The sequence below is a fragment of the Seriola lalandi genome, unplaced genomic scaffold (genome assembly GCF_002814215.2).
Source record: "Seriola lalandi dorsalis isolate HSWRI2012SDOR001 ecotype SW California unplaced genomic scaffold, Sedor1 jcf7180002054921, whole genome shotgun sequence".
Lineage (NCBI taxonomy): Eukaryota > Metazoa > Chordata > Actinopteri > Carangiformes > Carangidae > Seriola > Seriola lalandi.
Genome location: NW_019525473.1, coordinates 1,406,136 through 1,419,309, shown reverse-complemented (window position 1 = coordinate 1,419,309; position 13,174 = coordinate 1,406,136). Strand labels below are relative to the sequence as shown.

General features: G+C 43.8%; 1 protein-coding gene across 2 annotated transcripts in view; it reads right to left on the bottom strand.

Moving 5' to 3' along the window:
* Window positions 1–2,055: 2,055 nt before the first annotated feature.
* The window catches only part of wdr17 (WD repeat domain 17), a 28,322-nt gene continuing 17,203 nt past the window's right edge, over window positions 2,056–13,174 (bottom strand). Inside the window, exons 14-32 of one of the 2 annotated variants that reach the window (XM_023431411.1) lie at window positions 12,798–12,913; window positions 12,171–12,257; window positions 11,588–11,737; window positions 11,377–11,507; window positions 10,224–10,349; window positions 9,338–9,493; window positions 8,657–8,721; window positions 7,789–7,921; window positions 7,623–7,711; window positions 6,789–6,888; window positions 6,544–6,683; window positions 5,710–5,821; window positions 5,486–5,627; window positions 4,186–4,288; window positions 3,885–3,986; window positions 3,406–3,504; window positions 2,978–3,048; window positions 2,518–2,615; window positions 2,056–2,429 (exon numbers count right to left, since the gene is read on the bottom strand). In XM_023431411.1, coding sequence (XP_023287179.1) covers window positions 2,310–2,429; window positions 2,518–2,615; window positions 2,978–3,048; window positions 3,406–3,504; window positions 3,885–3,986; window positions 4,186–4,288; window positions 5,486–5,627; window positions 5,710–5,821; window positions 6,544–6,683; window positions 6,789–6,888; window positions 7,623–7,711; window positions 7,789–7,921; window positions 8,657–8,721; window positions 9,338–9,493; window positions 10,224–10,349; window positions 11,377–11,507; window positions 11,588–11,737; window positions 12,171–12,257; window positions 12,798–12,913 — 2,140 coding nt within the window. In that variant the 3' untranslated portion in view covers window positions 2,056–2,309. The remainder of the gene's footprint in view (window positions 2,430–2,517; window positions 2,616–2,977; window positions 3,049–3,405; window positions 3,505–3,884; window positions 3,987–4,185; window positions 4,289–5,485; window positions 5,628–5,709; window positions 5,822–6,543; window positions 6,684–6,788; window positions 6,889–7,622; window positions 7,712–7,788; window positions 7,922–8,656; window positions 8,722–9,337; window positions 9,494–10,223; window positions 10,350–11,376; window positions 11,508–11,587; window positions 11,738–12,170; window positions 12,258–12,797; window positions 12,914–13,174) is intronic. The other variant, XM_023431414.1, reaches the window with a different exon arrangement.

Below are 13,174 nucleotides of genomic sequence, written 5' to 3'. Positions count from 1 at the left end.
TTGGTTTCATTTGTTTAAGGCCTGGTTTCAAAAGTTAAGGTTTTGATGCTTTGGTCTGAGCATTCACTGTTAGTGTGTAAGCAATGGCAACAAATATAAAGAATAAACATTTCTGGACCCACATGCTCTGAACACTGTGTTTACATTTTTCATCTTCAAGGATGTTTCATCTTTATGTATCATCTGAAAACAGTGTTTGATTCTGAGCACAGATAAAACTGTTATGACGAGACTGTCAGAGGTGAGTCAGAGGTTTGGTGAATGCAGTTTGACAACTGGGATTTTGTTTTACAGTTTTTTTTTTTTTTACAATTGCTTAGGGACGGTTTTGAAAACAGAGCAAATTTTTTCAAAACACTTCACAAAATTCACAAAACCAACACCCAAATTGCAAAACACCTCATATGACCTGCAAAATGAAGCAGAGCATTCAAAACTAGATAAACTCACATTCTTCTTCAACCAACTACACACTGTTGCACTTTCAGTGTGTGTCATCATAGATCGGAATGAAGAGAATTCTGCTGAGAGTTTAAACATGTGCAGAAACACAAATACTGTTAAAACAAAACAATAACTAATCAAATCAATCAATCAATCAATCAAATGCACAGTCCACCCTACATTATGGTTGTAGGAACACAAAAAAAAGCCCTTTCAAATATAACAAACAGAAAATGAAGATTTTACGGGAAAATATACAAAAATAAATAAATAAATTACAAGACAAAAGAAAAGAAACTATTCAGGCTGCATCTGGCCACCTCACTGGGTCTGTCCACGGCACCTCATCAAGATCAGCGAGGGAAGAATCATCTCCAGCCCTGGACAGCAGCCGCATCTACATCATCACATGCCTCTTCCGTCGCCTGTTGAAGAGCCATGTGCACATTAAGGCTGGTGGTCGTGCACCTTCCTCCTCCATGCAGAGAAGAACTCAGCCGGACTGGGAAACGGAGAGTAGGGTGGAAGGTTGCTGAACTATGGAAGCTGACGTTGTCCCATACTGTCACGTATCCGTGCATCTCTGCATCGTATCACAGTGTTGAGCATGTATCTTTTTACAGTGCTTACATCATGATTGATGAGGCAATAATAAGCAGTTAGGTGTTTGGCCAGGCGGCATGTGTATTGGCCAACTGGTCCATGGGTGTGGCATTTTGAATAACAGTGTTTTGAAATGATAAACAAATGACTTAATGTCAGATTCCTGTGTTTTACAGAGAACTGTGTGCAGTGAATTTGCAAACAGTTGTCATGTTGAATTGCAATTTGTGTGCAAAGGTGAAAATGTGTTTAGAGATTTGGAGACGTGAGCTGAGGTTCTCTATGAGTGTCAGTTTCAATCATTTTGCTTTGCGTCTCATTTTAGTGTGTTAGCAACTGAAAAAAACTGTTTTGAGAAAAGCATGGAAGGTTTCAAGAAATGTGTTTTAGCAATTGTGAAAAACCGTATTGCTCTTCCTGCAAGTCTGTAAGTCTTACTCTTCCTCCTCCTCCTCCATTGTCTCTTTCACACCAGTTTCAACAACCTGAGCACTCTGACCTGGTTTCTACTTTAGCAAAAAGGGTGAACAGTTTTGAGTTGTTGTGTGTACGCTGTGATGTCTGTACTGTAACTGGGTCTAACTTCTGCTACGAGTGCATCACAGAGCACAGGGTGTTTTAGTGAGTGAAAATGTGAAATGAGATCTGAAACTTGTGTTTAACCAGGTGAAAAACTGTTCATGGTTTTGCTAAAAGAGTGAATGATTCACTAAATGTGTTCGGGCCAACAAGTGTGTGGTTCAGACAATGGAGTGTGTTTTAGGTTTGAAAAACAACTGTAATATTCAACTGTATACGTGCTCCAGAAAACTGAGAGCAGCAGATGTAGGAGGAGCAAACAACTGAACTGTAGGTCATCAGTCACCTAGTGTACACAGCTTATCTGTGTGTGTGTGTGTGTGTGTAATGAACTAGTGTTGTTACTGTTTTCACTACCTGCGTCCTATTGTTGTGTGAGTGTGAGTGTGAGTGTGAGTGTGGGTGTAACACAAGGCAACAAGTCTCTAATAAATCTGCAGTGGTTGTTTTATTCCAGTTTTTACAACAATAGCAGAAAGTCTCAGTTCAGGTTTCTGCCCTGTCAACAGAAGAGTCCCCCTCCTCAGTGAACATGATGATTTCATCACACAGCATCATCACACTCAGTCTGTGTGTGTCTGTCCATGTCACCATGTGTGTTGGCTCAGTAAACTATAAAACACAGAGGCCACAAAACTCCATCTCTACGTGTGTGTGTGTGTGTGTGTGTGTGTGTGTGTGTGTTAGAATGGGTTGATGCGGACTCCTGTTCCCAGTGGGGAGAAGGGGTTGACTTTAGCCCACATCAGTGCGTCGTTGTGGGAGATTGCTGATTTACTGTCCTCCAACACAAACACTGGACCCTGCATGAGATCAGGAGCAAACATGAAGAGCATCGCATGATGTCAACACACATCCACATCACATATACACAACACACTAGACACACACCTGTATCCTGTGTCCAGTGAAGCAGGACAGCTGAACATCCGAGTGGCTCGGCAGGTTGGAGCCTGTCACATAATCAGCTCCACACAGGACCAGCGCAGCTGAGACACACACACACACACACAAAAACACACACACACACACACTTTACTGATGATTACACTTCATATGTTCCCACTGAATATTTGTAAAATCCACTTCATAGAAAGTCCAGTAGCTCTCTGTTTCTAAGTCAAACTTTGGCCAATTAGAGAGCCACTTAGAGGCACCATAGCCAATCACCAGTCAGATTTCTGTCAGCCAGATTAGCTGGACCTGAGGTTTACATTCAACAGCTCCTTATGCTCCTGATGCTGGTGCCAACATCAGACCAGTATCCCGGCTGAGTCTGGGGTCATGTAGCAGATGGCTTCAGGACTACACTGAGCTCTGCGGAGGAAACTGGGGTTAAACATGTGTTTACCGGGGTCTGTGGGCTGGATCCTCCTCTGGAGGCGGCTGAACTCTTCTTTCTGACGCTCTGATGGAGGACTGCTGCAATCAGACACAGACACATGTTCAATCACAGTGCAGTCTGATGGTAGCCTTCGCATCTTTAGCTCCACTGATGCTAACAAAGCTGCTCAGCCCTCTCATCACTCGGAGGGGAATCGGCTGCCTCTCCTGTGTTGCCGTGGTAACTGGCCTCACTGACTGAGACCAGGCCTGATTACAGAGGAGCATGTGAAGACCTCCTCAGTGTTCATCATTTCCACTGAGTGGATGAGGAGTAGCGATGTCACCATCTTCCTCTTAAAACCATCACAAAATCATCACAGTCACACTGATGTTCATCTGAATGATTTTGAATATTAACATTATCTAGTGTGTCTGTGTGTTTGTGTGACCCACTTGCTGTTACTCTGTGTGCAGGCCCTCCAGGCATCCAGCTCCACAGACAGCTGCTCGATCTTCAGAGGGACACACACCTCCCTGCGCTTCAGCAGCTGACTGAGGAAAGAGACACAGTCAGACACACAACAGCCTGACACAAAACAGTCAGACACACAACAGTCAGACACACAACAGTTAGACACAACAGCCAGGGAGAAAACAGTAAGACACAAAACAGTCCGACAAACAAGTCATACAAACAACAGTCAGATAGAGAACAGTCAGACATACAGCAGTCATAAAAACAACATTCAGACGTACAACAGTTAGACAAGCAGTCAGACACACAGAAGCATCATCACTGTTCCTGCAGACTCAGTTTAACACAGTTTAATAAAGATCAATACAGGGTTCTGACATCAGACTGTAGTTCACTTCTTATTTTATTAACACATCCACACACACTGTTGTGTCCACACACACAGCTATGTGTCTACCTGGTATATTCGTAGAGTGCAGGTACGATGCTGGAGTACTGTCTTCTGATGGCCAGTAGACCGCCAATATAACCACACAGGATCAACAGCTCACTGCGGGCTCTACACACACACACACACACGCACACACACACACAGACACACACACACAGGACGATGATCAAGTCTGACAATGTATGGTAAGTAAAAACATACTGGAAATCAATAAAAACAAATATTAACTGTCTATCTGTCTATCTGTCATCAGTGACATCACAGATGGCTGCTGACAGGCTGATGCTACAGTAATAAATGGTTTTACTCAGTCAGCTTGGCCATGATGAGGCGGTCGGTCCTGATGTAACTCATCAGGTCTAGGATTGGCTGAACACTGTCCACCGTCCAATCAGATCCAGTCAATTGTTCTGGTGAGGAGGAGCATTAAAGAGAGGCTCTGATTAATTAGTGCTGTAAAGATGGATGAGCATATATCTCTGTCATCTACAGGTGTGACTGTAGTTCTTCACAGAGACATTCAGAGATCACATGGACACATGTATCTGTGGAGATAAAAGCTGATTCTCAATACAGAGCACGCCAAGTTCCGACTCCCGTACTTGGGAATTCAAACTTCACAAATTCAACTCAGAAGTCTAGATTCACTATTTTCAACTGGAACAGCAGCATTCTTCCGAATATCAGCAGTTCAGCTCTGCACAGGTTACACTTCAACACACCTGTACCTGACTCTCTGTTCATTTTCATTTATATATATTTATAAATATATTTGTACACAGAAGCTCACAGAGGCAAAGCTGCTGTTAACTGTCCACCAAATCACATGTTTTTAGCTTCATCTTCTCAGATTAATGTGCAGGAACAAATATTATACATATTATATAAGTCAGAGATCAAATTTCATCTTCCAAAAGGAATCTTTATCATATATCAAAACACCACAGACAACAAAGCCACCAGTAAATGACCAAAGGGCTGCAGAGAGAACACTTTTTCAACCGGGACGACAGCACACACTGCCCTGCTTGAGTTATTTGGATAAAAATATTAATTTGAGCCTTAATGGAAAAAACATCAAAACTTAATGAAATGATATAATAACAGTTGTAGGCTGAAAATAGTTTCAGCTTTGAACCTGGCTCAGAGTTTCCGCCGTTGTCGCTATTTGGTGCGAAATGCATTCTGGGATACTTAGCTGTCCCAAGTCCACACAATTCACATAGCAATGCATCCTCGATAAAACAGAATGAGAACACTTCCTGATATTTTATCTTGGGTAGATGTGGACTTTTCCCAAGAACACAAACTGAGAAATGGCTAATATTTATCATAAACATGAAACTGAGCTCATTTAGAGATGAACTGTGTTGACATCACTTCCTACAGTTGTAGGTTGATGTCACTATTACTGGGTGAAACAATGGAACCAGTCCCGTGGTCATGTCGGTATCGTCATATCCAAAATGTGCAGGTACCTGGCAGGTGATGACACTGTGACAGACAGTGGCACACAGTGAAACACAGACACACATTGACCCACACAGTAACGCACAGAGACACAAAGACACACACAGACACACACAGTGACACAGAGGTGTCAGTACCTTTGACGTGCTCTATCCCTATGTGCAGAGCAGCCTCGGGCTCAGAGCTCAGCAGGTGGAACTGAACAGCTGAGAACAGGTCTCCTTCAGACACTGCTTCCTCTGCCAAGGCCTCACACTCCTCTGACGAGGGGAGACCACACTGGAAGACACACAGCAGCTGTGATCACTCTAATCATCCCATGCTCGTATCACTGACAAGTAATCAGAGACGGTCTACTCACCCTTTCATGTAATTGGTTGATCTCATCAGCACTTCCTGGGTAAAATGCACACAGCTTAGCCAATAAGATGTAGTTGTCTGGAATCATGTGCAGCAAGTCAGCTGACACCTCCCTGAATGTAAGCACAGGAGTAAGAAACACTGGGTACACCACCCAGGCTGCACTTATCAAGGACAGGTGACAGGAAGCAGCTGCTGATCCCTCAGACTGAGGGAGGTATAGGTGAGTTTGACAGGTGCATACACACTCAGCTGAAAGAGATTGGGGTTTTCCCCTGACAGGCCAACTTTAGGCTCTATATGTCAGATGCTCCACAGAGGTCAGAGGTCAGAGGTCTGCCTGGAGTGGCGGCCTCTGGGCTCAAAGGGTTCCTACTTTAAAATTCTAATGGTGTCCAACACAGACTGTAAACTCATTGTGGTCACAGTTAGTCAGCTGGTCACAGTCAGTCAGCTGGAAACAGTTAGTCAGCTGGAAACAGTTAGTCAGCTGGAAACAGTGAGTCAGCTGGTCACAGTCAGTCAGCTGGTCACAGTCAGTCAGCTGGAAACAGTTAGTCAGCTGGTCACAGTCAGTCAGCTGGTCACAGTCAGTCAGCTGGAAACAGTCAGTCAGCTGGAAACAGTCAGTCAGCTGGTCACAGTCAGTCAGCTGGAAACAGTCAGTCAGCTGGAAACAGTCAGTCAGCTTACTCAGGAGGAGTCAAATTATTCAGGAAAAACAAACATAAGTACTAAATACAAGGAGCTGAACTGGACCAGTGTGTGTCTGGATCACTTCCAAGGTTCACAGGAAAATAGAGTACACACTGACTGCACACACAAGGAGACGCACCATGTGGGTGTGGTCATGTACTTCCTCGCCAAGAGTTCAAGACAGTACACAGTGCTCTGATTGGCTGCCTCTCCCAGAACGATGCCCACACATGCAGCCAGCTCCAGCTCATTCCCTCGGATCAGACTGGACATGGCTAACTACAGATACAACACACACAGACACACACACACATTTCAGCCACATGTTAGGATCATACACAGCAAAGTGTGTATAAGGTGCTGTGCACGGACTGAGGGGTGTACCTGGACATTGTCCACAGCCAGGTGACAACACGCTGCCAGGACAGAGCACCCGTCCTGGAAGTACCACTCTGCAAGCTCCTCACACACCTGATGGAGGAGACTGGACAGAGGAGGAGCAGGTAAACCAGAGGAGAAGCTCACAGATATCCTGGGCCTCGTGTTTAAGAGTTAACAACTGAGTCTCACCCAGTGAGAGTACTGAGCTTCACTTGTTTTACATTGGACCTTTATCTGAGTCAGGAGTTGTGGCCAAACACACTTCTCTTCTTTATCACACTACAACTGGTTGAACAGTTCCTCCACACTGATGATAGGTTAAACACAGGAACAGAGAGGATGGAAATGTGTGTGTGTGTGCGTGTGTGTGTGTGTGTGTGATGTGATGTTACTGAGTGAAGTGATCAGTATTACAGTCCTGACATGAATCCAATCTGACTGTGCTACAGACTTCTGAGACAGAAGACAGAGATTCTGCCTGGAAACATTTAGATAGCACAGCTTTCAACTGAATATTATTCTCTCATGCTTTTCCATATGTAGAAGAATAATTCGTCCAAACATCTCCTGACAGTACTGATCTTGAAACCAGCCTCTCTCCCACAATGTGTTAACGGTTCAGCTGTTTCTCTTTGTGCTCTTGACTGTAGTATACTTTTCTCACTGTAACCTCAGAGCCAGGGACACTGAACATCAACACAGTCCAAAGCTGATTCAGACTCACTTCAACTGTGCAGGCCAAAGTAAATATGTAACAGAATGCTAGCGTGTGTGTGTGTGTGTGTGTGTGTGTGTGTGTGTGTGTGTGTGTGTGTGTGTGTGTGTGTGGGTGTGTACCTCTGGTACTGTTGTATGCTGTCCACGTCATTAGTTGTATGGTTGACTGGGGAGCTCTGAGGTGCACAGACGTTGCCTTCACATGCTCCCTGGAAATAAGAGATACGATTATTATTGTCATCACTTTTGTTCGGTTAACCCCCCCCACACACACACTCTCCAGTACCTGTGCTATCAGTGCAGCCTCCAGCAGCTGTCCTCTGCCAGTGAAGAAGGTTACAAGTTTTTTGATGTCTCCTGTAGCGATGCAGTATGGGATAGCGTCATCATTATCCTCAGCCATCAGCTGGTCAGCTCTCCTGCAACATGAGCATGCTCTGATACATCATATTGTACTGTAAGATGAACAATATGCAACATAGAAAGGTTTTTACTGTGTTTACACTAACATGGGTAAAAGTAAGAAGATGACTAATGAATAACCTGGTCTATAATCAGACTGTGAGGATGTAACACTGATGAAACAGAGAGTCTTTGTGCAGCTATCTCACTGCTGATTTATTATTACATATCATCTAAATCCTGATTGGCTGCAGCTGCAGCAGGTGTTTTACTTGTTCTCTCTACACCAGGTGTGCTTTTAAGGGAACAGTGTATAGGAGTAACATGTTGATGCACACAGACAAGACGTAGACACTTAAAATTAAATCTGACTCAAAAAAATGTATCCTACCTAGAAAATCTGAGTATCAAAAATTGATAAAAAGCCAAAACAACAAGCCTTAAACTGACTTTACACCCAGACAAGAGCTCTGCTTAACAACATGACGTCTGCAAAAGGCCACAACTGTACATCACAATGCCTTTGTGAGTAGCAGTATTTGTCTTTGTTGGTGTGGGATTATATTCAGACCATAATGTTGAATCAACACGTCTCTGACTCAGCTCTGTGTTGAAGGTGGTGCAGGATTTATGCAGGATTATTGCTCTGGTTTTAACTGTACTGTACCACTGCTGCTCCTGTTCAAACATTTAGGACATGAAGTATTTATTGTATTTCTCCTTTATTCTAGTCACACTGGAGAGTGGTTTACCTCTGCATCAGTTTCTTCCAGTACTTCATGGAAACTCCTGGAGCCACAGCTAAAGCCTTCTCCCACTGAAAGAGAAGAAACAAGACTCCATTTATTCCTTTGAGTCACATCATCGATATCATGTTTTCTCTCTTCATGTGTTTCTTTTTCTAATCGAAACAGAACCTTTAATTTGGCTGTCCCCAATTATTCTTTAAGCTAACAGCTGACGGGTTTGTATAGGGCCCAGATGTCACTCTCCATGACCTCCTCAGACTCTACTACACCCGGCTTCTGGATCTGCAGCTGTTGTCTGCATGCCTGCCCCTGCTGTAGTACTCTTCACTGTCAGAAGGCCTGAAACCTCCAGTTATGTTTCCAGTATAACATGCAGAGCATGAAGCTGATTTCACTGGCTCCACGATGGCATGAAGATACTGATATAACACCAGTGTTTTGAGATCTGATGGAAACTTTGTTTGGTTCAGTGCCTTTTAGTAAAATAAGCTTATATTTGCATCTGACACCCAGTGTATACACAGATAAGAAAAAAGACTACAAAGGAGCCAGCCAATGATTAAAGAACATGTTGTAAAATATTAAAATGTTTAAAAGTCACAGATAGGATCAGTGCCAACACAACTAACAGGGTCTCACTACTGTCTGAGTTACATGCTTCTTCCTCCATACCCAACTCCTTACCTGTCCAAGCTCCACCATTAATTCACAGTATCGTTGGATCTGTCCCAGTCTCAGATGGATGTCTGCTGCCTCTTTCAGCCTCTCCTCTTTACTGGGAGCCCCAATGCCTCCTCCAAACTTAGACATCTTGACTATAGTCAGCTCCTGGGCTTCAGACTGGACAATAAAAAAAAACATAAGATCGTTGTGGAGCTCACGTATCCTAACATTTAAGCTGCGTAAATATTTTCTCCTGTTGGAACATAAGAAATGGAAATATCAAGATTGTGTACAATAAAAGAGGTTATAATTCGTCCCCCTGAGCAGCTACTACCAAATACTGGAGGTAGCTGGTTAGCATGCTAACTTCAGTAGAAGAATAGAAGTGATAGAAATAGAAGAGTTAGAGTTAACATTGGTGTTTCTCTCCACCTCTGGAGACAGCAGCTGGTGAGTAAAGGACTGAAGTTTGATGGTGAACAGCTGTTAACGCTAACATTAGCTATGTAGCGGTTCGATGTATCCAATTGTTCAACAGCTTTCTTGGATTAATGAAGTTTATCCAGATACATAAAGTTTGAATGATAAAAGAAGATCTGGTGTCATGAAAAGAGAAAGACAATTAGCATTAAGATAATGGCTCTTTGTGATGGTGTCAGCTGTTCCTGTACCTGACTGTACAAACCATTAGCATTAGCAGGCTACGCTTTTTTTTTTTTTGTGGCTAACAGCATTGTTTCTAAGGATATTCAGAGGCAGAAACCGCTGTATGTGTTTACTTCTCCTTGAATTAAGTACACACCTCTGGGTCTGTCATCCAGCCATTTGATTGGCTGTTCTCATTTGGCAAAGGAGCTTGAAGACTTTTCTGTTGCTAATGGAGACTCCGGAAGTAAGAGGGACTTACTGTCTTAAACTTGAGCAGGTGCTTCATGTGCATCACTCCTTTGCTGTAGCTGGGTGGAAGCAGTGAGTCGTCCTGACCGTTAATGACTGACACCAGGTCCCACAGGTTACTGCTGCCTCCTGGAGGCTGGCACAGGACACAGGACAGCATGCTCACTCACAGAAAGTAAAAAATGTTCAGCCCTTTATGAATCAGTCTACAAAAATACGTGTCTGCAGGACCTGAAACAAAGGGATGGACTGAATGTGAAAGGTGATACAGCTTGTTAAAAGCCGTTACATGCTTCTGTCAGTCTGGTGTGTACATATATCAATATCACAGCCGCGCTCCACATGCAGAGAGTGATGAAAAACACTCTATATTTGAAGTGTTGATAAGGTAGAAGATATATTTGTGGACTTAAGAACCAAAAACCATCTCAGTGTAGTTTCACATCTCCTCTCTCAGGCTTCTCTCTGGAGCTCTAGTAACAGATCTAGTTTTAAGGCTCAGGTTCTGAATACAGGCTGTGTGCATTTCTCTGTGGACTGAGCGCTTTGATACTTTCACAGTATTAATATAGAAGCTAGACCTGATCTATAATCAAAAACATGGACATCTACCTTTATACTATGTGGACCTTTAAAATGTGTGTGTGTCAGTGTAACAGCACAGAGCTCTCCTCTCACTGACTTCAACCTCAACACAAATAAAAAGTGGAGCACTGTTCACATGAGAAGCTGCATTGGGGCCTTTTCTTGTCTAATCAGTGTTTGGTTTTCAGTCAGTACACATGAAGTGAAGGTGTGGAGCAGAGAGCTGTGGATGTTAGCTGGAACACACCTCTTCACTGTCCTGCAGCCTCTGAGCCTTTAATCAACTATAAATTTATATAAAACACGTGTTGTCCCAGCAACAGTCAGAGACTTAACAAAGAAGAGTTTGAGTTTTATACTTTTGTAAACTGATTTCTTGATTTATAATCATGAATGAACAGGACACATCAGCTGAGTAGTAACCATGGTAGATTTCCCTGCACCGGAGGAGGAGGAGGAGATCTAGTCTGATCTTAAACTCAGAACTGTGACAGGCCAGTATAAAGTTATCACTGAATTAGGGGTCATGTTATGACACAACATCACCACTGGCCAATCAGCATTCAAAGTGTAGTTACCAAGAAGCACTCAGAGAACCAACGCAACTTCTTGGCCCTGATGTCTGTGCTCAGCTTGTCCAGCTCCTGTTTGACGTCTCGAGACACTTTACCACAGAGCAGTGGAGGAGAACCAGGAACCATAGCTGTGTCTGCAGACACACAACCGCCACAGGCAGATTAGCACGTCGAACAACACACCGGAGAACAGAAGACATCAGTCTACTCTCACCTGTGTTTCCTATGATCTTCTCCCACGGCTGGTCGGTGAGGATGTTCAGCAGCAGGGGAGAGATGAGTGGAGTGAGAGACCACAGCCTCACCGTGCTGTCTCTGCTGCAGCTGGCCATGGTGAACGGACGATTGTGGTGACATGTCAAACCTGTACACACACACACACACACACACACACACACACACACACAAGCATGTAGGACCTGAACATTTCGCACAGAGGGAGCAGCGGATAAGAGTATTTATTAATGCAGCCATGTGTTCATGCTCAACTGAATTCTGGGTAAAATATACAGATATACAGAGATATATACAGTAGACTATATACAGTCCATATACTGTATACAGTAGAGTCAACGCTGGTCTGAATGGCAGTTTCCATTAAGCTTGTGTTGTTCACAGTGACAAACCACAGGTTCAGTGTAATGTCTGTCCTCTAAGCTAACTGATTGTGATCCAGTGTCTTTATGAGTTTACAGTGTGTATGTGATCATCTTTAATTCTCAGTGAAGAAGCTCTCTCTTCTCTCACTGTCCTCCACAGCATCGTGTTTCTGCAGCAGGTCGTTCTGTGACTCTCACCATACACATCAGCTCCGTGGTCGTAGGCTGTGTCCAGACATGTGCCGTCTCTCGTGTCCCACACTCTGATTGTGTAATCCCAAGAACCTACAACATCGCACAACATGTTACTTCAACACGACAACTGACAGCATCGTACACAGTCCAGTATATACATGTATTTACCCCCTGTTGTGTGTGTGTGTGTGTGTGTGTGTGTGTATAAACTCTGCTTTAATCTGCAGTCTCAGGTCTTTTCTGAACAACTACATCAGCTGTAAATGATAGAAAAATATAACTGACTGAGAGACACTGAGGGTTTCACCGGAGACATGTTTCCTGATGTTGTTGTAGTTTCTTACAGCTGCCACTAGATGCTCCTACAGAGCCATGTTTCATCATTTTCACCGTCAGCTGTCACTGATGGCGTCTGTAGGAGTCATGATGCTGATGCTGTCATTTCATCACTAACTCATTTTACACAGATGTGTTTCACACCTGGATAGTGATGACGATCTCACTGACACTTCACATCCACCTGGTTCTCCACCACACCTCCTCTGCTGTCTCTGCTCTGCAGCTTTGTAACAGACACTGACAACACACTGACCACGACACAGCTGATAGAAGGACAGTTTGTGGGCTTACCTGAGATGAGCAGGTAGGGAACCTCTGTGTTCCACATCAGGCCTCTGACCGGAGCTGTGTGACCACTCAGCACATTGATACATGCGTCCTGTGTGTAGTCCCATATACGAACAGTGCTGCAGACACAGAGATTCATTACAGTCCAGGCCTTGCAGGTATATTCACATGTAATAAATCATTATTATTGATGATCAACAGATGAGGGCCCTATTCCATCAAGGCAGAACAATCCTGGCTTATATTGTCAAATCTCACCAATATATAAGTCAGAGCTTTGTTCCATCCCTGTGGCTTATAGGATTCCCTGCTCACAAACCATGGTGACTTATACTGCTGAACTAGCCTGCTCTGTAGCGGGGGGGTGGGGGGGGGTGGTA